Source organism: Emericellopsis atlantica, assembly GCF_019669845.1.
Source record: "Emericellopsis atlantica unplaced genomic scaffold F5Z01scaffold_27, whole genome shotgun sequence".
Lineage (NCBI taxonomy): Eukaryota > Fungi > Ascomycota > Sordariomycetes > Hypocreales > Bionectriaceae > Emericellopsis > Emericellopsis atlantica.
The window spans coordinates 159862-186622 of NW_025764729.1; the positions used below are offsets into that span (position 1 = coordinate 159862).

The window sequence follows — 26761 nt, forward strand, 5'->3', positions numbered from 1 at the left end:
TGGGATGCTGTGGATATCCCAGCATGGGAGCGTGGAGATGAGTGCGAGAGTAAGCAGGCGTTCCTTGTTAGGTACGAGTCGCACTGCTGATGGACGCTTGTGCAGACGGCGAGCCACGTTTGCTCCCTAGATGGATGCCACGAGGGCGCTGCCAGGGATGAATCGCTTCAGCTTGGCAAGGTGGATTGTTCCAAGAAGAGACTGGAGTCTGAGGGTGAAGAAAAAAGGCTTCGTCAGCGTGCGCCCCCTGACACGAGCCGAGCCACATGGGCGCAAGACACTGCTGCTATCCGTACTGAGGCAGGAACGACTGCCACCGTGACACCGTCCAAAACGCTCCACTCCCACTGCACCCGCAAAGGCAAGACATGAATCTTCAACCCCCTCGGACCATCGGTATCTTGGCTCTCCAGTCCTCCCAAGAAAGCTCAGCGCCGACGAACCGGCTGCCATGGTCAATATAATAGACCGTCCGGTAATTCCCAAGGTATGCACGGAAACATGGCCAAGCGCGTCTTCGCCACCTTATCGAGGCGCTAGCCTCTCCGTGGAGGGTGGAATGCCCGCGCGCTATTTGCTGCCATGGCTTGCTCTGGAGATTATTGATTGACTTTGCGCGTTCCTGACCAATTCGACCTCCTATTCCATGCTTCTCTAATTATTTCCTCCTTTTGCCCTCTTCTTGCTCGATGACCTGCTTCCTTTTGCAGGTGGTCGCTACACGCCGACATGCACTCGCCAGATTGACAGCGTCATACCGAACAGCAGCACCATGATCGACCTGTGCGCCGCGCGCTCTGTGCGGATAGCGGCTCTAACGATCCTGATCTTCCTCACCACGGGCTACCTGCTCTCTGCCTCTACACTGGCCTTTGGATGGCGCAACACCTTTGCGCCGGCGAGAATCGAATCCTGGCCCTACATTGAGGTTGTGGTACCCGAGGGGAAGAAATGGCCCTATCGCAAGTTCAAATCCTCGGCGTGGATGCCCCCCAACATGACGATTACGCGGAACGAAGGGGCGCTGGCCAAGGGCTACTACATCTTCACGGCAAAGAACAGGGGTCCTTCGGGTGGTCTCGTACAGAGTGCCCCGGTCATCATGACGGACGACAACGAGCTGGTGTATGCGCACGACGGGCCTTATGGCGCCAACAACTTTCGCGTCCAGGAGGTCAACGGCAAGCCCCACCTCACTGTCTGGCTCGGCGAGAGTGTCACCGGTCACGGATACGGCCAATTCCACACCATTGACGAATCGTATCAAGTCCAAACGAGTCTCTTTTCCGGCAACATTGCACCGCAGTCGCTGGCGGCAGGGAAAAAGGCACCAGGGCTATCGGACTTTCACGAGCAAGAGATGACGGAGCGAGGCACGGTCTACATGGTCGCGTACAACAACACGCAGGTGAACTTGACCTCCATTGGCGGGAAGGAGGACGGTTGGCTCTCCGACAGCCTGATCTACGAGGTCAACATGACGACCGGCGAGACGCTCTTCACGTGGAGCGCCAAAGACCACATCCCCTTGGAGGCGTCGAAACTGCCCATCAAGTCGTACATGGGGGATGGCTCAAAGGGGCACCCTTGGGATCACTTCCATATCAACTCGGTGCAGGAGATTGGGGAGAACCTGCTGATTAACAGTCGGCACACCTTTGCCATGTACCTCTTGAGCCGGAAAACGGGCGAGGTGCTCTGGGAGCTGAGCGGGCGCGGCGAAGGGGGCGACTTTGGCCCCCTGGCCGAGGCGGATCGGTTCAAATGGCACCACCAGGCGCGAGCGCACAACGTCACCGAGGACGGGATGACGATCAGTATCTTTGACAACCACAACATGCAGCAGGACAACGGGACAGCGCCGACGAGAGGTCTGGTACTGAGAGTCGACCTGCCGCCCGACGCCTCCAAGCCGCCGACCGTGCTGCGCAGTGTACGCGGGGACAAGCCCTTTTACGTGGGCAGCCAGGGTAGTTACGATCCCGCACTGGAGAACGGGAACCAGCTCATGTGCTACGGACCGGTCCCCATGATCCAAGAGTTTGGGTCGGATGGCAAGGTGCGGTGGGAAGGCCGATTTGGGCGCGATGAGACGGTGCAGAGCTATCGTGCGTTCAAGAGCGAGTGGCATGCCACTCCCACGGACTGGGACCCGCGCCTCCACGTGGAGAAGATCCACGACGATACTCTGAAAGACGAACAACAAGTGGAGGGCTATGTGTCCTGGAATGGCGCGACGGATGTGACCGGGTGGAATATCCATGTACGGCGCGGGGGCGTGTGGTCCAAAATGGGGCGAGCCGACAGGAAAGGGTTTGAGACGGTGTTCAGGGTCGCTGCGCCCGAGGGCTGCGTTGTTGTCGGCGCGGTCATGGACGGTGTAGAGGTCAGGCGGTCGAATGAGGTCTGTCTGTGAGGGAGAATGGGAGGGTCTGATTCTTCGTCCTTCAAAATCGTCTTTACATGATATCTTATCTCTGTCATATCACCCTCGCTTTCCAGTGTCCACACACTCGTACCCATCCAACATCCATGGCCACCGATGACCCGCCCGACGTTCCAGCGCGTGAGACAGCCACGTACGCCACCATTCCTCTCGGCGATGCGCTCCGCAGCCTCTGGTCTGGTTTTGTGACGGACCCCTTGACGGACACGTGGAAGATCAAGGGTGTCAAGAGCATGGCGCTGTCTGGATTTTGTGGCGTGGGCGTTCTTGAATGAATGCCCTCATGCTTCCGCTGTGTCGGTGATGGGCGAGGAAAGAGGAGGCGCTCGCTGTGGCGCTTGTTGTAGATTAGAGGTTGCGAAGAGACCGCAAATGCATTGGGTAGATGCAGATGTCCCTTGCATCACACACTCTTCACTCCGCGTGGGTGGTGTACCCTTGCTCATGCAGGTCATCGACAGCCATACGCGTAGATCTTCAGGTAGTGCATCCTGTCCAACGTCACCTCCCCCTCGGCGTCGAGTCCATTTCGTACGCGTCCACCGGGCCCGACTGCCAGCCCATGCTGCCCGCCGCCTTTCTAGTCGACGCACTCGGTGTCAACGGCGAGACGTCGCGGCCCCCCTCCTGCAGAGGCCAGCCACCACCGCTACTCGGACTCTCCAGCTCATGCGAGGCAAAGTGCTGCGTACGCGCCGCGCTCTCCTGGGCCGGGAGCTCGTTGGAGCGTGTCTGCGGCGGGAGCTCGCTGATGCCCGAGTCGGCGAGCTCCTTGCGGTTCGCCATGTCCGTCTGCGAGTTCGCGCCGTGGAGCTCTGAATGTTGTTGCTGGTCTTGTCCGCCGTGGTAGGAGGGTGGTGCGGAGGGCACTTGTTCCTGTGCGCTGGCGCGCATCTTGCGACGGCGGATGAACCAGATGAGTGCGACGATGGCGGCGATGAGGACGACGGCACCGACGACGCTCCCTGCGATGACGGCCGTCTTGCTTGTGCCGCCGCCGCCGTTGCTGCTGCTGCCGCCGTTGCTGCTGCTGCTGCTGCTGCTGCTGCTGTTATCGTTGCTGCTCTTGTCGTCGCTGATAGTGCCCGTTTCTCCTGGCGGCGTACTGCTCGTGGTCCCCGATTCCGCGGTCGGATAAGCGCTCTCGCTCACCGACTCTGTGACCTGGGCGGTGACCTCGTCGCGCGCGGCACTACAGTAAAAGTCAAGGACGTCCAGCGCGGAGGAGACGTCGGCCGTCGCAGTGACATCGCAGTAGTACCGGACGTCGCTCGTCAGCGTGCTGCTGATAAGCCGGGACACGCCGTCCTTGATGCAGACGCAGCTCGCGAGGGCCTGCACGCCCTCGGGGCACTGCCAGTTCGTCTGCCCTAGGATGGCGTGGGAGACGGCGGACTGCGCGCAGGTGTTGAGCGACGTGTACTGCGGCAGGGCGGTGACGTGGTAGGACATGTCGCCCGGGGGCCCGGTGGGCGTGGGGAACGAGGTGGTGCCTTGGTTCATGTCGCAGTAGTGCGCGAAGAAGTCGTAGGCGAGGGTGACGTCCTCGTCGTTGGAGCAGGATGTGCTGACGGTCTTGGAGATGGTCTTGGAGACCATGTCGGCGACGCCATCCTTGGAGCAGACGCAGGGGGCGTAGAGGCTGGGTTCGGCGGGACACTTGGACAGCGGCTCGGCCATGACGGCGTAGCTCAAGCCCGTAAAGGCGCAGGGGGCGAGGTAGCGCATCTGGCTGAGGTCGGTGATGTAGGCGCTGACAATGTTCTTGGAGGGCGTGCTGAAGGCGACGGTCTTGTCCGGGTCGCAGTACTGGTCCCAGACGGCCTTGACGCTCGACTGGTCGCCCGAGGCGGTGCTGCCGCACGAGTCGGACACATCGTCGCGGATGGAGGAGAGGACCTCAGCGGAGAGTATCGCGTTCTGGCAGATGCAGGACTGCAGACCGGGGCGGTCGTCGGCGCAGGAGCCGACAAATGTTTGCGCCTGGATGGGGTACGAGATGGCATCGGAGGCGCACTGGGCCTGGAGATGGTCATGAGTACGGGAGCATCGTGGGAGGGGGAGAGTGAGTACATACCAGGAGTGAGTAGGCGGGCAGGTCCGTCACGTACTCGACCGACGCAGCAGCGTGAGCCGTAGCTGCGACGGCAGCGACAGCCAGACGGATGGCGGACACTGACAGTCTCATGGTGTCTGTCTGGTCTGGACTCGGGGGGGCTCGCTTGGGAGAAAGGGTCGCGCGTGAAGGTTGAGGAGAAGTTTGGATGGGAATTCACGACGCGATGGACGGCTGAGCTGTGGAGCCTTGGATAAAGTGCCTCGCTCCAGTCGTGAGCCGTGAGTCGTGAGGCCATTCGCGAACCCCTGGGGCTATTACTATTAGAGCCTGTCAGCTGAAAAGCCACATACATGCAGGTCCGGATCGGCAGTGGGACGGGACACCGGCTCAGCTCAGCTCCTCCTCGACTCTTGAGTCATCTCGTTGGACGTTGTTGGGGTCCATTTCTTTGTTCTGCCGTGTCTCGATGCCATGTGCACGGAGTAATTAAGTTAAGTGATGCACATTGGGCTGGATCTCAGTCTCACTCTTATCAAGGTTAATTTTGTCTCAAGACCCTGAAGTGACGAACATCCCGATCGGGAAGGGCACGCGCAGCCTGATTGGGCAGCGATCACCCGCTAATCATCTTTAGGCTTTAGCAGCCCCGTATTATAGGGCTCAGTCGCTGTCAGCGCGGAAGCCATCCCGCCATGATCGTGCTTGGTTTGACGATTGCTCTCCTCGCAAAGAAACTCTACTAATTATCGTTTATTAGAGAATTCATGCATCCAGCTCTTTTTATCCGTTGCTTCACCACTCATTGCGTGTGTTGACATGCTGCGAGTATCCTACATGTATCGTGTACCTCTCGTCCGTAGTGGCCAGTCTCACTTCCACGCAACCGTCACCCCCTTCTCGTGAGACTCCCTCGCCAGCTCGATAATCCTCAGCACATCCCGCGCCTCGCTCGCCTTGACCTGGAGCTCGCCCTTGCCCAGGATCGCATCCGCCAGACTCTCGTACAGCCCGACCCAGTGGCCCGGCAGGCTGGGCGCCTGACCGCTGTACTTGTTCGTCTCGGGCTGGTACGTCTGGAACGACGCGTCAAATTCCTTGTACGTCGTCAGCGTGCCCTCCAGACCAGGCGGCTCCTTGCCAAAGGCTGGGTCGAGCGGCTTGACGCCCTGCGCGATCTGCTCTTCTTGCGTGCATGTGCTGCGTTGCTGCCACTGCGTCTGTCAGCGACGGGACACCAATCTCAGTCCTCAAAGTACGGCACGTACCTTGATCCACGATCCCTCCGTGCCCCGGATGAGCTGCTTCAGCTGCTTCTCCATGCACGACACGACGCACGTCTTGACCGTCACCAGCTTCTCGTCCGCATACTGCAGGATGATTGTAAAGCTGTCCTCTACCTCGCTGTCGATCCCCCGCTGACTGCGGAAAAAGGCCGTCACCGACTTGGGCCGCCCAAAGAGGACGTAGGCCTGGTCAATGTTATGCGTGCCCAGACCGAATGCGTGCCCTGCGCCGGGCGTGTACTCCTTCGCCGTCATGTGCTTGAGCCACGGGGCCGCTTCAAAGTCATAGTGCAGCTCCGCCTCCATGATTTTGCCCAAGGCGTTCTTGGCGAGGAGAGACTGCAGCGTCCTAAAGTCACTGTCCTACCGCAGGTCAGCGACAGCGTTAACTTGGGGAGGAAAGACAAGAGCTGCTCACCCATCGGCGGTTCTGAAAGACCGTCAGGATGAGTCCCTTCTCATCCGCCAACTTGATCACCCTGTCCGCGTCGGCAGACGACTGCGCAAAGGGTTTGTCGACAATGGCTTCCCCTCAACGTCAGCATCACACAACACCAAGATGGGTCGAGCCATGTCCTCACCATGTTTTCCGGCCAGGAGCGCCTTCTCCGCAAACTCAATGTGCGTGTCGTTCCGCGTCGCGACGACCACCAGGTCAATGTCCTTGTCGGCAAAGAACGCCTCCGCCGTGCGGTGGTGCCGCACACCGGGCAGGTCGACCGTGCAGTGCGACCCGGGCGACTTCTCGACGGGGGCCTCGGCGCGCTGGAGGACGGCGGTGATGGTGTACGCCGGCACTGCCTGGACAAAGGGGATGTGGAACGACTTGGCGGCGTTGCCGTAGCCCACGACGCCCACTTGGATGGTCATGATGCTGGGGTCTGCAGTCAGGTCTTCAGATTGAAATGTACAACACTGGAGATGGCATACCAGCACTCGGCTGTGATATAACGACTACAGACACCGGCAATATATACGCGCGATGTCCATCATGATGCTGCCCCGCACGGCGGCTGAATTGCAAATGGGCGGATGAAGTCTGGCTGCACTCTCTCGGAGTATATGGACCGGGTCAATTGGGAGTGATCGCATCGTCATGCATTCCAAGATGTATAATGGCCGTCACAAACCACATTAATGCAGGGTTCGACATCAAAGGTCGAGAAGGATGGAGCCGATGGACCAAGGTCGCCTTTAACTTACCCGGTAGCATGGAGATCGCAGTCATCGCACGCCGGAGCCTTGAGAAGCTACGTTACATGTACGGACGTCGACAACACCGTGCTCACGTAGACGTCTGTCAGCCGTATCGTAAAACAAGGGCAGATCAACAGGGCCGAAGTCGGCTGGCCTACCGTTTCGCAAAGAAACTCTTGGGCCAAATCGCAAAGGTCCCCGTTCCATCGGCCATCTTCCGTTCGTCGGTCATCCAAGTTTCCGACGGCAATCGGCAGACAGATGCGCCTGTCGGCAAACCGTTCGTCCCAAAGAGGCAATTCCTGGGTTGATAGCACGGCGACGTGCCGACTGCTTGGAGACAACGTGAACTGAGAGGCTAACGATCAAGGAACAGAGTGAACAAAAACGCGCAACAAAGTCCATAGTACCCTTGCACTGACATTCCTTTGCCCATACAGAGAGCGCCCTCGTCCCCTTGAACCCTGATTACTGGGGCGTGCCAATGGAGCTACTGCCGAACCGGCGGAAATCGTAGCCACATGGCCAAGCTTTGCTTGAACAAAAACGCGCGTGTTGAAGAATTGCAAAGCTCGCGATAGGCGCAGCCCTGCGGACACCAATCCTATCTGTCAGACGCTATCTAGGGTCCGTCTCCAATTCTGTGGGTGAGGGTGAGGGTCGCCCAGTGCACGGTTGGGGCCCCCTGTTCAAACTTGCAGTTATGAGTCCACCTCATAAGAGGCGAGCGACCCCGACAATGGTGCCTCTAAGGCTTGTTAAACGTACGACCGTTCCTGACTCCTGACCACTACCTAGAGAAGCCTTTGTTTGGTGCTGTCTCGTTGATTCCCTCGTGCATGAGACGTCTGCTCTGCCATCCCTCGTTGAACGTGAACCGGATCGTGCGTGTCTGAGTGAATGCACTGCGTGAATCAAGAACCAAGATGAGCGCCACCAACGAGTCCGAGATCCAGGCCACGGCCCCCCACGGGCCCGTCGAGGTCAAGAAGCCCGCGTCCGACAAGGACGAGGCCAACGTCGAGACGGGCAGCATCGACGAGCCCGAGAAGGGCAGCTACAGCAAACTCTCCGTCTGGCTCATGGTCCTGTTTTCAGGCCTGGCCATTGGAAGTGATGGATAGTGAGCAGTACCAACATCTTGCTCTCTTCTTGTGCTCACACATCCCCCCAACAGCAATGCCGCCGTCATTGGCAACCTGCAGCTCATGCTCAAGGTCCTCTACCCGGACGCCCTCACGAGTGACATGTCCTCGCGCCTCAGCAACTCCTTCCTCATCGGCATGATCATCGGCATGCTCTTCTTCGGTGTCATCGTCGACCAGCTCGGGCGCAAGACTGGCGCCGTCGCCACCACCGTCCTCCTCGTCCTTGGTATCGCCCTCTCCGCCGCCGCCAATGGCACCTCCCCCCAGGGCCTGATCTGGATGCTCGTCATCGCCCGCGGCGTCGCCGGCGTCGGCGCGGGAGGCGAGTACCCCGTCTCGGGCGCTGGTGCCGCCGAGGCCACCGACGAGTCTGGCGCCTACCGCAAGCACCGTGGCTTCATGTTCGCCATGCTCGCCACCCTGTCCGCCTCGCTGGGCTACGTCTGGGCCGCCCTCGTCCCGCTTCTGCTGCTCCTGTGCGTGAGCCGTGAGGAGGGCAAGTACGAGATCGTCTGGCGCACCGCCTTTGCCCTCGGTGCCATCCCCCCGCTCGGCATCTTCTGGTTCCGCATCCGCATGGCTGTGGCCACCGCCTACCGCAACTCCTCCATGCGCAAGCAAAAGGTACCCTACCTGCTCGCCCTGAAGCGCTACTATCGTCCTTTGATTGGTGTTGCCTCGTGCTGGTTCCTCTACAACTGGATCTCCATCCCCTTTGGTATTTTCAGCTCCACCATTATCGCCCGCTCCAACGCCGGCAACAGCCTCGTCAAGAACCTCGGGTGGGGCTGTCTGATCAACTGCTTCTACCTGCCAGGTCCCTTTATCGGTGGTGTGCTGTCTGACAAGATTGGTCGCCGCAAGACCATGGCTCTTGGATTCATGATGCAGGCCGTCCTCGGTTTCGTGCTCGGTGGTGCCATGAAGCAGATTCAGTCCATCTTTCCCCTGTTCATCGTGCTGTACGGCATCTTCTTGACGCTCGGTGAGGTTGGCCCTGGAAGGTAAGGCTTGCTGCTCTTGACTGAACATTGAACTGTCAACTGACCATCCTCAGTACCGTTGTGCTCACGGCCTCCGAGTGTTTCCCGACCTCGATCCGTGGCCAGATGATGGGCTTCATCTCGGCCTGCTCCAAGGCTGGTGCGGCCGTTGGCACCCAGGTCTTCACCGCCCTGCTCAACAACTACGCCTCGACCCCTGAAAAGGGCGACCAGGTCGCGTTCCTGGTCGGCTCGGCCTTTGCCGTCCTCGGTGCTCTAGTGGCCTTCTTCGTGATTCCCGATGTCTCCCGCAATCTTGACGACGACGACGCCGCGTGGAAGGTGTACCTGGCTGATAATGGCTGGGATGCGCATTGGGGTGACACGGAGACCAAGGACCCGGCTGGTGTGATGATGAACCGTGCGCGTGATTAGGCGTGCCGATGTTGTTCCTGTATGTGCGGCCGTGTGGAATGCATGTTTGGTTTGGTGAAGTGCTCTGTGTGTGTGATGAGCAGGTTACTAGCTGAAGACATATGCAATGAAAGGAGGGCTCTTATAACAGCCCATCTCTGGTGGGCAAAGAAATCAAATGTCGATCGGAAGAGGCATCTACCATGTAGCCTTCAATGAATGTACCCAGGCGATGGCAGCAGGATGGACACTGAGCCTAGTGTCTGAATTGAGCTAATAGGTGTCTGACTTGACCCATCACGTTTGTATGACAAGCCGCTTCCCACTCCGTTGAACACAAGTTGTGATTCAACAGGGGACCTTTCGGAGCGATGGGTCTTACGCTCCTGAATGCCGATGGGTACACCTCTCTCGATCCAAGAGAAAGGGGACCCTATGCCGAGCTCGCAGCCCAATTTGGACGATGCAACTAAGCTGACTGTGGCTTGACGGAGTATTTTGTCTTGAATCTCGACGGGAAGAGTGTTGATGGTGAGCGGTTTGCGCTCAATTGCCGATATAGTGAGGATCATGCTTATAGCAGCATCGGTTGCAGGGCTGTCATGAAACAGCTTCTCGGGTCTCGTCCACGATAGGCACTTTCCAGATGCTTTGCAAAGGACGACTTGTCGAAGCGTCAGAACCGCGTACTTGATCGACTCTGTTGTGGACCGTCCGTGCAAAGCCTGTCTTGCGGCATGGCCTCGCACCAGCTCAAGTCCTTTGTAGATGTCTTGCGTCAGAACAAACCAAGACGACCCAGCTGGAACAAGATTGGCGTCAGGTGTGTCCCAGCTCGGCAGGTCTATGACTTTGACATACGGTCCTCCTTGAGATATATGCTCAAAGCCCACGCGCTCCAAGAGAGTGAACTCCATTTTCGAAATCCAGATAATGGCATACGCCAGTTTCATGAAGGTCGTGGTGTTTATCTCTCGACAAAGAACATGTCGCCAAGTATGACCAAAGTCACGGATAATTCGTCCAAGGAATGAGATTTCCCGGGGCATATAATCAAATTCAGGCTCCCAATATAGCCCGGGAATATCCTGATCTGCCTGGAGCGGTTGCCGCACAATGTCCACGGGCACAAAGTCGTCGAGCGTGAGTAGTCGTTCGCGAGCCAGACCAAGTGACGCAGAGCTGTGTTGGTCATTCTTGGTCAGAAAAACCAGGCCTTTGTCAAGGTCGAACGTCCAGACACTTTCGAATGCATTGCCTCGACGGTCTCCGTAAGGATTCACCACATCATACACGTCCTCCCATGCCACATTGATGCCTTGCTCCAGAGCTGCAAGAAGCTGGTCTGGCATTCAATTAGTGACTGCCAGGACTAACTCTTCACAGCGCCGCGTTTCTAGGACGTACGAGGACATCCATCTCGGCCTACGAGGATCCGGGAGAACAACTCAAGATATATCGCGTCATCTGGTGGTTTTCTCATTTCGTAGCCCCTACGTAAAGAAGTCCCTGGGATTGTCAGAATGTCGATGTCCATGTGCGTGATAGCTCAGAGCCAGGCATTACCATGCACAATGTACAATAGCACTGATAGAAACGACATTGCGGTCAATGGGACGGTGGACGGCGACAAGGGGAAGGAATGGCCAGGTACCGACCTGGGCGATGATGCAGTTGCCCAGGTCCATTGACTTGGCTCGAACCAACACTTCCTGCCGCTGTGAATGCAGGCGGGTAGGATCAAGTCTGCTCCCGCGGACGAAGAAAGCACAAAGTTGAGTGTTTTGGGTTCGATGGTGGTTTCCTGAGTGTCAACGACTCAACCCCGCCCAGCGCCTGCAGTGGCTGCACATCTTGTTGTCCGCCAAGCGGGAGACCCTGAAAATCACATGGTTTGTAAACAAGTGGCGTCGAGGCCCAACAAGGGTCCCCTTCAGATCGAAAACCAAGGCTGAGAACGCCATAGACGGCCCTAAAGATTTTGGAAATATTCACATGCCGAGCAGCCAGCTTTTTTTCAACAAGATTCGCCACATGTTGAGGAGAGACTCTGCTCGTCACCCAATTCTAGCCGGAGCTTCTGTACCGGCCTACCTGGGGTCAAGGTGGCTAAGCCACTGAAGAGCGAGCTAGCACCGCCACAACTCCAATGAAAACACACGCGATGACGTCGCACCTGCCCCGCACAAGCTCCCTCTTTCGAGGTCGGCAGTAGTCATCGTCAAGTGATTCTGTTTAGCTGATGTCGTCGTCATTTACATAAGTACAGGTAGTCGCGGTTCTCCCTGATCCAAACTCATTCTTGTCATCATCCTTTCATCTCCAGATTCTCAGAACAACAACGTTCTTTTCATACAAACCCCAAGCTTCATCACCGTGTTATCAACTTGCCCTACAAAACCATCACAATGGCCAACGCTACAGTCCACGTCACCAATATCGCTCCTGCCACCAGTGACAGCGAGATCAAGGACTTCTTCAGCTTCTGCGGTAAGATCGCCGACATCAAGGTCACTCAAGAGGGCGAGACCAAGACTGCCTCCGTCACCTTTGAGAAGGAGACTGCCTCCAAGACTGCCCTTCTCCTGAACAACACCCAGCTTGGCGCCAACCAGATCGCCGTCACCAGCACCTCGGGCGACAACACGGACGATAGCGCGGACTTCACTAAGAACGCCGACCGCGACACAGACGAGATCACCCAGGAGGAGAAGCCTCGCGCCCGCATCCTGGCCGAGTACCTGTCCCAGGGATACGTTGTTGGCGACGCTGCCATCCAGCGTGCGATCGAGCTCGACTCTACACATGGCGTGTCCTCGCGCTTCTTGAACACTCTTCAGGGCTTGGACTCCAAGTACCATGCCACCGACCGCGCCAAGGCCACCGACCAGAGCTATGGCCTCAGCGAGCGTACAAATTCGCTCCTGACCGGCATCGGCTCGTACTTTGAGAAGGCCGCTAACACCCCGACCGGCCAGAAGATTGTTCAGTTCTACACCCAGGGCCAGAAGCAGGTTCAGGAGGTGCATGCTGAGGCCAGGCGCCTGGCTGAGCTGAAGAAGGAGGAGCATGGCGGCAGTGCATACAAGGCTTCTGGACTGGAGAAGGTGTTTGGTCATGGCCATGCTTGCACACACAACCACGCTCAGGCCGGCCAGGCCGCTGAGGGTACCGGTGAGAAGCAGCCATTCGAGACAGCAGCAGCCGCTGAGGCCAGCATCGATGCCGGCGACCGCGTCGGCCTCATGACGCCCTCCAACCCTGCCCCCTCAGACCCCGTCCCCGGAGTCAAGTCCCAGTCGCTGGACAAGTAAGCTGGAGTGCGTCAAAAGGAATGAAGGGAGCTATAAGTTGGAATGGGAGAAAATGGCGTTTGCTCACGACCTATGACCGTTACGCAATTCATGTTCAGAACAGTGTTTCACTATCCGTAGACCTAATTTGAGAAATTCTCTTGTCACACCATGATGCTTGTGAGCTTTCGCAGACCTCGGGGTGAAGGTGTACCACCATGGAATCTGGCCTGTTTGTAGCCACCATAGACAGCATGGACGTGAGTGCTGAAGGTTTGTTTTCATCCGGCAAGGAGGCATAGCAGAGGATCAAAGGGCATGATGTGTCAAGTGTTGTATTAATGGCAGCTTTTCTCCTGGCTGCGATCCTGCCGTGATCATCATTACATCGTGACATTATCCGTGCGTGACCATTCTACTTGGTCTTGTCCTTCAGAGCATCCTCCATGGCCCCCTTGGGGTTCGACGAGAGGTGCTGTCCATTGTCAGTTTGGATCGAATCAGATTGGGGGTTTTCGAGACTTCTCACCTCGAGCTGGTCCTTGTTGGTCTGGTCCTTGCCCTGAGCGTTGTCGGTGCCCTGGCCTGAGCCGGGGGGAGCCTGCTGCTGCTTGCCGGACTGGACTTCGGGGGGAGGGGACTGGCGACCTTCGGGCATGTTGGCGTTTTTGGTTGAGGGTTGATTTGTTGGTAGGAGTGGTGTATGGTTTTGGGGTTTGTTTGAAGGAGAGAAAGTAGTCTCGCGTCTGTAATGTGTGTTTAAGAACGACGTGGGGGGTTGGACAGAGGTTCGGTGGTGGATGAAGTCATAGGTCAGGATTACATCATTGTCTGTGATCGCGATGGGAGTGCGGGTTTTCCAGCAGAAAGGGTGGTTGATTGGCGAGATGAGGGGCGTTTCTTTTTTTTTTTTTTGATGGTTGAGTGCAGTTCTTCTCCTTATTTTCTGTTTGAAGATACTGCCTAATTAGATGTTTCCCGGATGAGTGCCGATGGTGATGCACGAGGGGGGCTGGACCCGGGCTGCATCTTGGAGCCAAGAGAACCCAATCATGGTCTTAGCGGAGCCAAATTTGAACATTTGAAGTATGACACAGTGTGAAAGTGGGAGCAGGTCTTTTTCGATGATCTTCTATTGTTCGTTCAAGCGAGCCATGTGTCGGGTGGATATCGTCGTAGTTGTGAGCGATTGGGGAAATGCCATCAATGTCACCCTAGCTACTAATTCCATCAGTTTGATTTAATCCACGTTTCACTTTCCTTTCCTAGGAAATATTTCACGAAGCTTTCAGTGCTCTTTCGAGGCAAGTGGCCTGGGTCAACCTGCGCTGACTTGTGGCACTGGTGATTGCGGTGCAGGGGGGTAAGCCTTACAAGCTGCGCCCACGATAGAGAGGTCTGAGGGATATCAGTCAGCATGATTACCCCGTGTCCAGCGAAGAGCCATCATTCTTTTCTTCAGCTGCGCGACTATGCGATTACGGGAGACGGCTTCTGGGTGGAGAAGGTTCGACAAAACTGAGCGTGGATCGTTGGACACACATTAGCGGGTGATCCTTTAGGCAAGATCGATTGTGACTGCCTTGAGCGCGTAACGTTTGTAAATTCATTTGACAGTCGCTTGGAGTTGAGTCGCCTTAGGGGATTGTTTGATCAATGTTCTTGTTAGGGATGTAGCCAATGTCGAGTATAGGTACCTTAGTAGCCATTGGCCGGTCAGCACTACAGTCCACAAGGCCCAAAGACTTTAGAGTCATAGAAAGGTTTGCACAGCTGTTCATGCATGGTACTAAACCATGAGTGGCCAACTTCCGCTCACAGCGCCAGCGACTTTGTCGAGGGAATACGTCCGCTATCCGTACTCCAGCCACACGTGGACGTTTCCTCACATAACGTTAAGTAGTCTAGGACTCTAGGCCCTAGGGCCCCATCAGCTTCCACATCAACGCCATCGTGGCGGTGAGGAACGTTGAAAGCTCCCTTGAATTTCCCAAGCTAACCTTTCCACCGTCCAGTCCACAAGCCTTCTTTGAAATGGCGGGAAACGGAATAAACTCCACACCGGTTAGGAAGCTTATCCTGATCCAGGGATGAGAAAACAAGGACTGCACGGGAAGAGAAATGAGAGAACAACGCTAAGCTAGCAAAGAGCTAAACGAGCCCTGGTGTAAGTCGTCTCGGCGAGTCAGAATCGGCTGCTAGAGGCCAACATGATTTCCTGCACTTGCCAATTGCGGTATCCAGTCTCACATCATCATCATCATCATGCATCTGCAAGAGCCGATTCCATCTCCTACCCGCGGGGCGGCGCCGAAGCCACATGCACGTCTTTGATCGTTTCAGAAGATTCCGGCAGCATAGCATACTCGCTTGAATTTGTTCGTCATGTGGTGCGTGTATCTGCTTCCGTCTTCACCGCGGGCTCAGCGCTGTTCCGAATTTCGTGCATTGCTTCTGCAAAGCGCTGTGTCTCCTCCTGCATTCTCCTACGATCACCACTGTTAGCGGATGAACCGAGGAGCATCCAATCGGAACGAATTTTCCCGGGATATGGTAAGAGACTGACCGCATCTTGTCTAGCAGCACCATCCTGCGGAGGGCTGTTTCGGTATCCTCCCCTCTGTCACGACCGGCTTTGGCGTCTTGTATGGCTTCTGGGATGGTTTTGCCGTGCGTCAGATGTGTGACGAGTCCGTCCCATTGAGTCGCCAGCGATGCAACATATTCCTCGAATTGGTCCATGTGCGCAAGTAGAGCGGCTCTGTCGTCGCTCAAATTGCTAGGACTGTTGGTAAGCCCTGGTTTAGATGTTTCGCCAGTCATGGTGAGTAGGTATAAGCTGGTAGGGTAGGGTGAAATGGTGTTTCAGATATGCGCTGATTTGAATGAGGGGAGCAAAATCAAGAGGATTTAGAATTCATCATCGGAAGATGGCCCCTTCTTGATATCGATGTTGGATGCGTGGCGACCGGTGAGCAATGGACACTCGTGACTGGACGTTGCATGTACAAACATAGTCTTTCAACAAAAGGCGCAGCGTGCTGGGGGGGAAAAAGGCATTTAAGCTTGCAGGATCCACCGGGAGGAAGCAAACGCCATGTTGTCCCTGCGCGGAGATAGCTGTGAGAGAAGAGACGACAACTCGGTTCCAGGTAGGTGGGTATGGATTCACTATTAGTTTCCGCACGGCGGACTGACTGCTTGAACATCCAGACCTTCCCAATGCAGCAAGTACTTGACATCTGGAGTCACGGCCATCGGACCGACGCCGCTGCGAGGCCTATGGAAGTTGAACTACTGCTTGGGTCTACGGAGAATCAAGTTTCCACTCCGAATGGCAACGCTGTCGTTTGAACGAGCGTGCCGCTTGCATGCGGCGAGTCGAACCAACTCTAGCCGCCAGAAATGGCCGTGAAAATAAGCGAACTTGATGGTACCTTAGGAAGCGGACTGTCCGGCTGAAGATCTAGTGACCAGGTTGTTGCTATATGGGGGCCTGAGGTCCCAGGGGGCTCGCTCGACTACTTGTTGGATGGCCTGATGGTCATGCATATTTTATTATATATAACCTTATAATAATATATATGTTATACTTTTTTTTCAAATAAATATTTTTTTTTTTTTAATTTATATTTAATGTAATCAGTTTGGCTCTACTCGACGGCTTCATTTTTACCTGATTTGCGAGAGCCTCCCAAATCTTCAGCAGAATCTTACTGATCGAGTCCTCTATAGGATTTACGCCATCGACCCTCTCAGCTGTCTGGAGAGTTCTCTGCTTGTCTTCACGACGTGGAAAAAAATATCAACTGCATGGATGATGAACTCGATGTGCTTGATCCGCCTCCCACTCAAAATTCCGGTGATGAACTTCCAGTGTACCAGAAAGGCATGGGAGTTACTACAGCTACCGGTACTCAACCCAGTGGGCACCTCCTCTTGCCGTGTGTGCCGATACAGAGGAAAGCCACTATCTAAAGACGCTAAAACTCAAAGAAGAGTGGTATAGTTAGAGGAACACATGTATCCGTACTTTTGTCGTCTTTGTGGTTGCTAGGGACTTACTGCTTCATGTTGGAGCTCCGGAGTCCGGACAAGGGCTACCAAGAAGGCCGGGTCCTGAAAGAGGGTGATTAAAGGGCCAAGGGCTGTTTTCTCGGTGCTGCTACTGCTTTCAGCTTCTTGACTCCTGCTTTATCCTTAATTTGACTCGCATCCTTGCTCATGTGTCTGGCTTCGTGCTTCAGGCTTGTACAAAACGCATTAGCATTGCATTCAAGATTCACATTCGTGGTGTCAGATTTCAATGTCGTTTGCCCAACCATTATCCAAGACAGTAGAGTCTTGCGCGTGATACCCTTCATCAACCGCGATCAGCAGCAGTCCGAGGTGTTGAGGACCTGTCGGATTCAGCGGTTGTCGGGGGTGTACGTTCCCCACCGTCACTGCCGTTGGAGCTGGCTGCTGGACTCCAGCGACTCCAGTCACCTCCCGCTGACTTCCAGGCTCCAGCCGTCCATGTTCCCATGTGAACCACAACACATTGCTGCCGCGCTCGATCACCGTCTTTCCGCGAATCTCTTTCCTTTAGACTTTCACACCCAAGCAACTCAAGATGCCGGACCTCAACACGGTACCGGCCTCGCCGAGACCTGATCGCCAGTCTCCAGCGCCCCAGGTCCAAACACCGTCCGTGCCAGCGTCGCCCACGCTGAACATTCTGCCTTCGAACCAGAGCGCCGTGAATGCCTCTTTGTCAACTGCCCAGTCGCAGCCCTTGGCGCCCTACGAAACCGAAGCTGGGCCTGGACCTCTTCGACATCCCCGCCCACTCACGGCTGCTGAGCTCCATATAGAGTTGGAGAAGGAGCAAGAGGCGGTGGTACGTTGACATGCCGTCGCTACTCACACTCGCCGCCAGGTACTAACTGACAACGTGTAGGTCAACCGTCTCACGCGTGAGCTGTCCCTGCTACGCGCTGCGCAGAACGAATCCGTAGCGTCGAACCACTCATCTACGTCCAATGCCGCCTCGACGCACGACCAGCCAGCCGAGCCTTCCCTGTTGACGGGCTCGGGCTTCACGATTCCGACTACGAGACGACACCGGCGAACCTCCTCCTCTGCATCGCAGCAGCTCTCCTCATCCTACAACGGTCGAAATGCCATGGCCATGGCGCGGCAAGACAGCAACGCATCGCGCCGGAGCCGTGGCCCATCGCCCGCCCCGCCCATGAGCAGCAGCCTCGATCCGTCCAGCTACTTTCAACAGCAACGCATGCCGCCGCCGTCCGCCATTCCCATGACGGGCGGGAGCGCCACACCAATGACAGCGAGTGAATCACAGCTAAGTCCGGGCATGGTGCCAGCGACGGCGCGCTACGAGGAGACGCAGTATCACAAGAACGAGCTCGAGGCCGCCAAGAGGGAGAACGAGAGCCTCAAGCGGAAGATCAGGGAGCTGGAGAGGACGCTGCAGGAGAGGGCGCGGGCCGAGCGCGGATCTGGTCACACGAGGAGCGATAGCGAGAGCACGACGAGGAGCATGAGTGTGGGCGTGGATCCGGGCGGTGCCGCCTATGTCGCGGGGCCGCGTGACCGGGGTAGGAACAATACGCTGCAGAGTGTCACGAGCGTTGGCGTTGGCGTGCCGGAGGATGAGGTCAGGGTTGGGGAGAGCGCCTCTAGTGCTGGCGTAGGCAATGCCAGGGCCAACCCGCGGTGAGGGGGTGCACGGGGCTGTTCATAGACGAGAAGCAGGCGGGGTTGGGATTCCTTTTCTTATTCTTTTTGGCGTCGGATATGGATTTATTATGGCAGGCGTTTTTGGGTGGTTGGGGATAACCAGCCAAGGAGCGTATTACACAGTCCCTTTGCAGATTGCTGATAGAGAAGAGGCCGCCCAGACGGCACTACTAATAACTCTTTACTCAAGCATGGATATCGACGTACTGCCGCTGCGTCTCTTGACCGCGACTCTGATCAAGCGAAACCCAACTTGGCCCCACGCACGATTGTGGAGTGACAGAGCGCAATGTCTGCGCGCCAATGCCGGCCCCCCTGCCCAAGACCTCACGGCGCCTCGCTATCTATCATGCGGATGGGCTGGAGGCCTATCATCATGGAAACTGTGTCGTACCACACGACAATGCCGACCCAAGGCCAAGGCTGAGACATGTCTGTCCTCTGACATCGTCACGCATGAAGCTACCCCAGATTACAGAGACCCTCCCAATCCGCAACGAGAAAGGCGTCCGCACGATTGATGAAACGGACATGTCGAAAAGCGGAGATGCGCAGAGCAAGGATTCGGCTCGAGACCCAGTTATGAACCCCTGGTTCATGCCACGTCTGCAGACTGCACGCGGTGAGTGAGATGCAGACAGAGAGAGGGAGAAGAAAAAAAATCCAGCGCTTGTTCTTTCTCGGCATTGCCACACCGCACGTCTGTGAGGAGGCCTTTTTCATACTAAAGTAAGAAGCCATGGACGCCCTGCTCGCCCACGAACCGACACCTGAGCAACGACTGCTTATTCTCGGTGCCTTTGTTGCCGTTGGCTTGCTGCTCTCCCTCCAGCTCTCGCAGACAGCCAGTCCACAACCTCTCCGCTGGACGCTTCTGACGGACGAGACAAGGTGGGTTTCCTTTTCTTTTCTGCTCTGCTCTGTAGCAAGCAGCGTGGCTGACGACCGCGCCAGACCGTACTGGTACACCATCTACGTCCTGGAAGCCTTCCTCGCCATGCAGAACACGTACCCCCTCCTCCTGGAGAAGATGCGGAGCCTCCACCTGGGCAACGAGGAGGAGATCCTCAACACCGTCTGGGTTGGCCTCTTGGGCCTCGAGGTCCTCATGGTGCTCGGTGTCTTTGTGCAGGGTGTCGCCAAGAGACTTGGCTATGGGACTGCTGCTGCGCGCAAGGTCAAGGCCAGCTGAGGCGTAAAGGGGAATGGAATGGCTAGACTGTCGCGTCGGGTCAGCAACGCAGCATCTGTCTGCAGAGGCAAACGGCCACATCTTGAGATGTGAGGGCTTGTCTTTCGAACCAGCCTGGAGCTCGCAGCCGTGGACATGGGACACCATCGATGGAACGACAACCACGAGCCGATAAGCTGCTGCCAACGGAGCATCAGGCATGAGCACCGAAGCAGCGATGTAGGACACACCTTTACATGATCGCCGCCATCACCGCGCCGTGGTAGCAGCATGAGAGTCGACACGCAGATCACACACCGGATGGTGTACAAACGTTGACGGCGTTGGCAAACTCGGGAAGAGGCGTTCAGGTCGATTATAGGGCACGTTTCGTTTGGCGCTTGGAGTTCACCAATATGATAGACAGATTCAGACATGATTACGGCCTCATACATAGCTTCATTCATTACAGTCGTTTGACCAAAATCGCTAGCCCTTCCATTGACTTTTGTGTCCATACCTAGACTCTAGTACAGAGGCATGCTGCCCTCCGTCTCCCGCAACGCCTGCTCGAACATGCCCAGCCCCTCCCGCAGCTGGTCCTCCGTAATTGTGATAGGGGGCGCGATCCTAAACACGCCGCCAAAGCTCGGGTGACTGCTCAGGTTAGCCCAGACGCCGAGCTCGTACGCCCGCTCGCCGATCCGCCTGGCCACATCGAGCGCGGGCGTCTTGGCCTCCCTGTCCGAGACAATCTCCACGCCCGCGAGCAGACCGCGTCCACGGACATCACCGATGCAGCCGTAGCGGCGCATGAGCCCGCGCAGACCCTGCTGGAGGAGGGCGCCGGACCGGCGGGCCTGGGCGATGAGGTCGTCGCGGAGGAGGATCTCGAGGACCTTGTCGCCCACGGCGGCGGGGAGGGGATCGTTGAGATGAGTCGTGTAGAAGAAGAAGTCGCGCGCCTTGCAAACCTCCTCGATGGCGGCGCTCGTGACCACGGCGCTCAGGGGCAGACCATTACCAAGTGTCTTGGACAGGGTGAGAATGTCCGGCACGACGCCCTCGTGGTTGACGCAGACCATCTCGCCACAGCGGCCGATGCCGGTCTGCGCCTCGTCGACAATGAGGAGCATGCCGCGCTTCTCACACTCGCGCTTGACGGCGGTTAGGTAGCCGTCGGGCAGGACGAGCATGCCGCCCGAGCTCTGGATGCACTCGACGATGCAGGCGGCGAGGGAGCCGACGGAGGCCATGTCGATCATGCGCCAGCCGTACGCCATCTCCGCCTCCCAGTCGTAGGAGCCGTCCGGGCGGCGGAAGACGGAGCGGTACGCGTTGGGCGAGGGGAGCATGTGCATGCCCGGCACCATGGGGCCGTGACCCTTGCGGCCAAAGTGGTACTGGGCGCCGATGGCGTTGCCGGTCATGCCATGCCACGAGGCGCCGAGGCCGACGATTTCAAACTTGCCTGTGTAAGCCTTGGCGAGCTTGATGGCGGCCTCATTGCTCTCGCCGCCGGTGGAGAGAAAAAAGGCCTTGTCGAGGCCGTCGGGCAGGTTCGAGCACAGCCGCTCGCTGAGCGCGATGACGGGGGGCGAGAGCATGCCGGAGAAGAGGTGGTCGAGGTGCATGGCGTGCTTGGTGATCACGTCGACAATCTCTGGGTGGCCGTGGCCGAGCAGACAGGACATTTGGCCGGATGTCCAGTCGAGGATGCGGTGGCCGGATGCTGTGTGGAGGTAGATGCCCTCGCAGGCGGTGATGACATCGGGGTGGAATTGGGAGCCGCAGTACAGGAGATGCTTGTCTGCCTTGCGCTTCAGCTCGGCCTCGTCGTGCTTGTCGAGAATGGGCAGAAGGGTCTTGCGGGGCGGCACAATGATAGCTTCATGGCCAGTATCTTCGATGGCGCTGGGGGCCATTGCGTGTGCTGAAGGGAAGGGAAAAGAGGATGAAAGGTAGCTGGATAGGCTTGTAGATGATTCGTATCCAAGTCGTAACTTGGCCAGCAGCCCCTTTATACATATCCATCCGTCTCCACTCTTATCTCTGGGCTCCGAGCCCGGCCGTCCATCACACAGATGGCGTCCCAAGCGTCCACACCTTGGCCATAGCCCGGCGGTGAGTGCGTGTGCATGCCCAAGTTTCCCGCGGAAAGTCTCGATAAGGGGGGAGCGCCCAGACATCCCCACCAGCTCGCAGGCGGATAGATTACAAAACAGAAACAGCTGCCTCTACCATGCATTCTGCAGAGGGTCCCAGAGACTAGGCAGGAACTGGTCGATAATCGACACGTCCGGCAGCACAAAGTCCTGCGGCTCAAACAAGCCGCTGGTCTCGTGCGACTCGTGCGCCGACGTGCCCGCGAGGATCTTGTCGACAATGTCAGAATGCTGCGCCAGGCACACGGCCCCCAGATCCCAGGCGTGCTGTGCCTGGTGCGTCCGCAGCGCGTTGAGCAGCTCGTGGGCGATGCGGAACGACGCGCTCTGCACCAGCTCGGCCGGGGAGCTGGCCGTCTCGAGACCGCAGCGCAGCAGGAAACTCACCGTGGCCGGGTACGAGAAGGCGTGGGTCGAGAGCCAAAAGTCGCCGAGTTGTGCGGGCTTCAGGTCCTGGGTGAAGAGCAAGACCTCCTCTGCTGTCCGCCGCGCCTGGATGTAGCGGTTTGAAAGGCGCTGGTCGTGGGCTTCGTAGGTCTGCTTGTCCGCTTCTAGTTCGATCCTCTGCAGGAGAAGCCTCGTGGTGAGGTAGCTCAGACGGAGGTTGGACGCCCCTGGGGTGTCTAGATTTGATCCGCGGAGGATGATGAGACGGACAGTCCCAGACAGTGACTCGACCCAGGTGTTGAGCGCTAGTTCGAGCTCCGTCGTGTCTCGCGCGGTGGACTTGTCGACGCTGTAGATGTACTGCAGGTGCTTGTCGAGAACATCTGTGAGGCTGACGAGGGCAATGAAGACAGGGGCAGCTTGATTCTGCCCCAGATACGTGGCCGAGTCGCCAATGTACTCCAGCGTGGGCGGCGGCACATCATACTGTGCTCTGGATATGTGTGGCGGTGTGCCGTGCGCAAGACTTGTCCTGCCAGCGGGTCAGCTGATTGTGCTTCGCTCAAGGTCTGGAAACGTACCATCTGTCATGGACAAGGAGAGCCCACCAGATCTTCATCCGCAGACACTTTTCTACCTGGGGAATCTCCCACGGCAGTGGATTGTGGTTCAGGCCTAGCGAAAGTGCCATGGACACGGCCGATCCTAGGAGAACCCCGTTGCCGATCAGGGACGTGGTGGGCAGGCCGCCAATGTTCAGAATAATGGCTTTGATGATGGACATGCCCGGGGAAAGGTGTAGCTCCGAGTACACCGCATCATTGGCGAGGTTCCAGATGAAACGGCTGTCAGGCAAACGATGCTGGCCTTCTGGCTTGGAGTGTCTCCAGTACACGAGGATGTGGGCGAACAGGGTGGCAATGAGTGCTGGTGATATCCGATCCTTGTTCGCCTGGTACTGACGCCTGAACAAGACCTCATCCAGAATGGGAAAGCAAGAATTGACCTTGGCAAAGTATCTACTCCCAGTTAGCCAAGGAAATATGTCACTTATTGCTTGTGGACGTCGACCTCACAGCGAAATCATGTCTGCGGCGTCAGCGCCCACGAGGTTCTCGATGATCTCCAATTTCTCAGCGGACGGACTCCGATTCAGGGACACGCCCACTGGTCTCTTCTGGACGCGGGTGAAGAGGACTGGTCGTGAGCGGTTTGCCGGTACGGGCACAATCATCTGGGTCCCCCTGGTGGCCCCGGGGATGGCAGACAAATAGTCGGACAGGACCTGGCTGTCCTTGGTCACGGCCGGGCCGACAATGTGCAGATTCTGGGCCTGGTCATCCGCGGATGAGTCGAATGGGTCTTCATCGTATAGATTGTGGTTTGCTCGCCCGGCGATGGACGTGGTATCTGCTGCTACTGCTGCTGCTGCTGCTGCTGCTGGGGGCTGGGCGTGAGTGATGGGTGGCAGTGGCGACAGCAGGTTGGGCAGTCTGGTCCGCTCCATGGTCGGGGACACGGTGGTCGGGGGTAGGCGAGGCGGCAGTTCTGTGCGTGAAGTCCTCGTCGCTGAGATGGGCGCCTTGGGTAGGCCGCTGCTCCGACGTCGACGCTTGGCTGGTGTCGTCGTGGGTGCCTTCACGTTGCCCGGGGCTGCTGCCCTCTGGTCGTCGACCTTCAAGCTTGCATCGCCCGGGTAGACGCAGTCGGTGCCGTGGGCCCGACACATGAGACACGCAGTGGCATTGGGCTCCGTCTGGCATCGTGACTTGCGTCGACGACAGGGCAGGCATGCCGGCTGCAGATGTGATCTGTATGGTCGTTCGCCGGAGCTGCCGTTCATGATGGGGGACAGTCCGACACTGGACAGTCACCAGCGACTCTCAAGTTGGATGGATTTGTCCGCGAACAGAGCCTGAGAAGTCTTTCCTCGGGCCACTCAACAGCGCTTGATTTCGAGTTGTCCTCATAATCACGCAATTTTCAATGTTGGCTGCGATGGTGGTGGTGGAAGTTTGCCGCGGGGAACGTGAAGGCGGGAACGTCGCTCGGTGGTTGACGGTTGACGGTTGACCCACCGAAGCGTCGTCTCGGATGACAGCCTTGACAAATGTGATAAGACCTCCCTGTCCCTGTTGGTCCCTGCATATTCTCTATCTTGTGTACAACATGCTATCTGGCGAGGACTCGTTCTTTCTTATCTCATAATCATCAGTGACCACGCCCTTTACTGGGTTGGCCTGCCCTGTAAAGTCGAGGCTATCTCGACTCGAGACATGGACAATCTCGTGCGACGAGTCTCGTAGGCAACTTGATAAAGCTCCTCGCGATGCAATATAGCCTCGTATGGCAGACCGCATCTTCAGTCCCAGGTTCTCTCATCCTTATCAGTCACCGCGTGCGTTGACCGAGATAGTACCTCTTATTTCCAAAGTGTCCCGTGGTTTGCCGCGGAAGATCCACCACCGCGGAAAGCCAAATGCTCTGGTACTTGTCCTCGATTCAATCTCTGCAGACCAGGGCTTCTAGACCCGAACATCCGGGTGTTGTGACAGAACGTCTCCATCTTTGTGGGTTTATCTTCGAGGTCTGCCCGACTCATCCAGGCTGCAATGTGTGGAGGGAGACAGAATTGATGCTGGCGCTACTACAAACGTATTGTATCGACCAGACCGCAACAACCACAATTGACAACGGTAGTGCATCCCGATCATGCACTGGTCAACCTTCACAAAATCTCCTTTCTTCAGCATCATTCATCGTGCTGGCTTCAACCCGCCAAGCTCCGGACTCAGCTCAGGACCGTGAGTCTTATCTACCCTAGAGCTTTCCGCCGAGCCAAGTTAAACCCTGGTGCTGCCATCGTCACATACCAACCAACATGGACATGGAGTTTTATTTGAAAGCGATGGATGAGTTAAGTGAACAGTCTTGTTTATCTTAGCACAGAAGATGCAACGTCCTTCATCTACCAGAGGCAGTTTGTCTACAGACCGAGAGCGACGATCGTGTCTCTGCAGCTCTACTGTTGGAGACGAATTGCCAACTCCACGCCCGACTACCCCAAGCCACTCGGATCAGATTAACTTGGGGTACGTGGAACATCGTCAAATCACCGTACAGTGATCCAACATGAATGGAGAAAGTCTCCAACGTGGTGAGGTCATGTTTCAACCACCTTGCCGACGACAATCCGGCCCTCCTCACGGAGTTGCGGGCTCAGTTCCAGTATATAGTCATCACTCCTTGGCTGTATGAATTGATTTCTGGCTCTCCATTGCCTCTCTCAAACTCCTACCTGCAAGTTCTGGTCTAGTCGCATCGTGAACCACCACTTGCCCAGCATGCAGCCCCTCGTCCTCCACGCCCACTCCTCGGGCCCCAACCCCATCAAGATCGCCATCGCCCTCGAGGCCCTCCAGGTGCCCTACACGGTCCAGCAGTGGCAGTTTGGCGACGACCCCACCAACGGCGTCAAGGGCGAGGCCTTTCTCAAGATCAACGAGAATGGACGCGTGCCCGCCATGGAGGACCCCAACACGGGCGTCGTGTCCTGGGAGTCGGGCGCCATCATGAACTACGTCCGCCGCGTCTACGACAAGGCTAACAAGCTTGGTCCCGTCGGCGAGTCGGAGCAGGACAAGGTCGACTTTGACAAGTGGGAGTACTTTCTGCTCACGACCCTGGGGCCCATGTCGGGGCAGACCAACTGGTTCCGGTATGTCCTAGTCTAGGAGTTGTTTTGATGGTTTTTTCCCCCCCCCTTTTGAGGCGCATGTACTGACGGCACAGCCACTACAACGCCACCAAGAACGAGGACGCGCTCAAGAGATACTCGGAGCAGACCGATCGTTGCTACGGCGTGCTCGAGGGCCAGCTGAAAAAGTCGGGCGGCCGCAGCGTGCTGCCTGGTCGCGTCACGGCGGTCGACTACCACTTTGAGCCGTGGGTGCGCCAGTTTGCGTTTGCGGGCTTGTCGCTCGACAAGTATCCGCTCATCAAGGCGTGGCTGAACGAGATGGCCGCGCGGGACGAGGTCAAGCAGGCCTACAACAAGGTCAAGGGCGAAGCGCCGTCCGCTATTGAGTGATGGCCCTCATGAGCGGCACGGGGATGAGACATGATCATTTAAATGGCTGCGAGACACTGTCGATGCCTGACTCGGACCCTGCATGAATACATATATGGTCAACCAACTGCGTCTGAAGTTTGAACCCGGGCTCAGAAGCACAATGATGAATTGTTACTTTCTGAAACGAGTGGCTTTTGCGACTGGACTTGTCTCTGTTTGAACAGTCGAGATCTGTGCGCAGCGGGTTTGCCTCTTCTCTCCTGTGACCACAATCTGCAGCCAGTGGGACGTAGTGTTATCGACTGCATAGAAGACTTGCGTGGACAAGTCCATGAACTCAGGTTTACAGTCTGCTTGAGCTGGCGACCCGGAATCAATCACCAATGCATTAGCAAGCC

General features: G+C 57.0%; 12 protein-coding genes across 12 annotated transcripts; 6 read left to right on the forward strand and 6 right to left on the reverse strand.

Moving 5' to 3' along the window:
- The first annotated feature begins 613 nt into the window (after positions 1 to 613).
- On the forward strand, positions 614 to 2682 carry F5Z01DRAFT_279871 (ASST-domain-containing protein). The gene has a single exon (XM_046258740.1). It carries the CDS (start codon positions 773 to 775, stop codon positions 2414 to 2416), a length of 1644 nt encoding a protein of 547 aa, XP_046115340.1. The 5' UTR covers positions 614 to 772; the 3' UTR covers positions 2417 to 2682.
- On the reverse strand, positions 2682 to 4744 carry F5Z01DRAFT_279812 (uncharacterized protein). The gene is made up of 2 exons (XM_046258737.1): positions 4524 to 4744; positions 2682 to 4468 (listed from the first exon to the last, which is right to left on the reverse strand). Exons 1-2 carry the CDS (start codon positions 4632 to 4634, stop codon positions 2948 to 2950), a joined length of 1632 nt encoding a protein of 543 aa, XP_046115341.1. The 5' UTR covers positions 4635 to 4744; the 3' UTR covers positions 2682 to 2947.
- Positions 4745 to 5248: 504 nt separating this feature from the next.
- Positions 5249 to 6808, reverse strand: F5Z01DRAFT_279810 (uncharacterized protein). Its single transcript, XM_046258736.1, has 5 exons — positions 6719 to 6808; positions 6370 to 6662; positions 6207 to 6313; positions 5771 to 6151; positions 5249 to 5716 (listed from the first exon to the last, which is right to left on the reverse strand). The coding sequence occupies exons 2-5, from the start codon at positions 6656 to 6658 to the stop codon at positions 5375 to 5377; spliced, it is 1119 nt and encodes a 372-aa protein (XP_046115342.1). The 5' UTR covers positions 6659 to 6662; positions 6719 to 6808; the 3' UTR covers positions 5249 to 5374.
- A 1103-nt stretch (positions 6809 to 7911) lies between these two features.
- F5Z01DRAFT_676906 (major facilitator superfamily domain-containing protein) lies at positions 7912 to 9551 on the forward strand (the record flags this gene model as incomplete). Its single annotated transcript, XM_046265299.1, has 3 exons — positions 7912 to 8108; positions 8163 to 9137; positions 9191 to 9551. The coding sequence occupies 3 exons, from the start codon at positions 7912 to 7914 to the stop codon at positions 9549 to 9551; spliced, it is 1533 nt and encodes a 510-aa protein (XP_046115343.1).
- On the reverse strand, positions 9454 to 11514 carry F5Z01DRAFT_279938 (uncharacterized protein). Its single transcript, XM_046258741.1, has 3 exons — positions 11097 to 11514; positions 10938 to 11039; positions 9454 to 10875 (listed from the first exon to the last, which is right to left on the reverse strand). Exons 1-3 carry the CDS (start codon positions 11131 to 11133, stop codon positions 9743 to 9745), a joined length of 1272 nt encoding a protein of 423 aa, XP_046115344.1. The 5' UTR covers positions 11134 to 11514; the 3' UTR covers positions 9454 to 9742.
- Positions 11515 to 11694: 180 nt separating this feature from the next.
- On the forward strand, positions 11695 to 12992 carry F5Z01DRAFT_663470 (uncharacterized protein). The gene has a single exon (XM_046264037.1). It carries the CDS (start codon positions 11939 to 11941, stop codon positions 12842 to 12844), a length of 906 nt encoding a protein of 301 aa, XP_046115345.1. The 5' UTR covers positions 11695 to 11938; the 3' UTR covers positions 12845 to 12992.
- A 246-nt stretch (positions 12993 to 13238) lies between these two features.
- Positions 13239 to 13481, reverse strand: F5Z01DRAFT_676908 (uncharacterized protein; the record flags this gene model as incomplete). The annotated part of the gene is made up of 2 exons (XM_046265300.1): positions 13239 to 13298; positions 13353 to 13481. The coding sequence occupies 2 exons, from the start codon at positions 13479 to 13481 to the stop codon at positions 13239 to 13241; spliced, it is 189 nt and encodes a 62-aa protein (XP_046115346.1).
- Positions 13482 to 17093: 3612 nt separating this feature from the next.
- Positions 17094 to 18710, forward strand: F5Z01DRAFT_280140 (uncharacterized protein). Its single transcript, XM_046258742.1, has 3 exons — positions 17094 to 17250; positions 17336 to 17705; positions 17766 to 18710. Exons 2-3 carry the CDS (start codon positions 17439 to 17441, stop codon positions 18546 to 18548), a joined length of 1050 nt encoding a protein of 349 aa, XP_046115347.1. The 5' UTR covers positions 17094 to 17250; positions 17336 to 17438; the 3' UTR covers positions 18549 to 18710.
- Positions 18711 to 19307: 597 nt separating this feature from the next.
- F5Z01DRAFT_676910 (uncharacterized protein) lies at positions 19308 to 19760 on the forward strand (the record flags this gene model as incomplete). Its single annotated transcript, XM_046265301.1, has 2 exons — positions 19308 to 19459; positions 19523 to 19760. The coding sequence occupies 2 exons, from the start codon at positions 19308 to 19310 to the stop codon at positions 19758 to 19760; spliced, it is 390 nt and encodes a 129-aa protein (XP_046115348.1).
- A 506-nt stretch (positions 19761 to 20266) lies between these two features.
- On the reverse strand, positions 20267 to 21664 carry F5Z01DRAFT_627600 (pyridoxal phosphate-dependent transferase; the record flags this gene model as incomplete). The annotated part of the gene is made up of 1 exon (XM_046261548.1): positions 20267 to 21664. One exon carries the CDS (start codon positions 21662 to 21664, stop codon positions 20267 to 20269), a length of 1398 nt encoding a protein of 465 aa, XP_046115349.1.
- Positions 21665 to 21826: 162 nt separating this feature from the next.
- On the reverse strand, positions 21827 to 24429 carry F5Z01DRAFT_280171 (N-terminal binuclear Zn cluster-containing/DNA binding domain-containing protein). Its single transcript, XM_046258743.1, has 3 exons — positions 23368 to 24429; positions 22873 to 23310; positions 21827 to 22823 (listed from the first exon to the last, which is right to left on the reverse strand). The coding sequence occupies exons 1-3, from the start codon at positions 24132 to 24134 to the stop codon at positions 21977 to 21979; spliced, it is 2052 nt and encodes a 683-aa protein (XP_046115350.1). The 5' UTR covers positions 24135 to 24429; the 3' UTR covers positions 21827 to 21976.
- A 946-nt stretch (positions 24430 to 25375) lies between these two features.
- F5Z01DRAFT_280189 (glutathione S-transferase) lies at positions 25376 to 26458 on the forward strand. The gene is made up of 2 exons (XM_046258744.1): positions 25376 to 26009; positions 26084 to 26458. The coding sequence occupies exons 1-2, from the start codon at positions 25636 to 25638 to the stop codon at positions 26379 to 26381; spliced, it is 672 nt and encodes a 223-aa protein (XP_046115351.1). The 5' UTR covers positions 25376 to 25635; the 3' UTR covers positions 26382 to 26458.
- Positions 26459 to 26761: the final 303 nt, after the last annotated feature.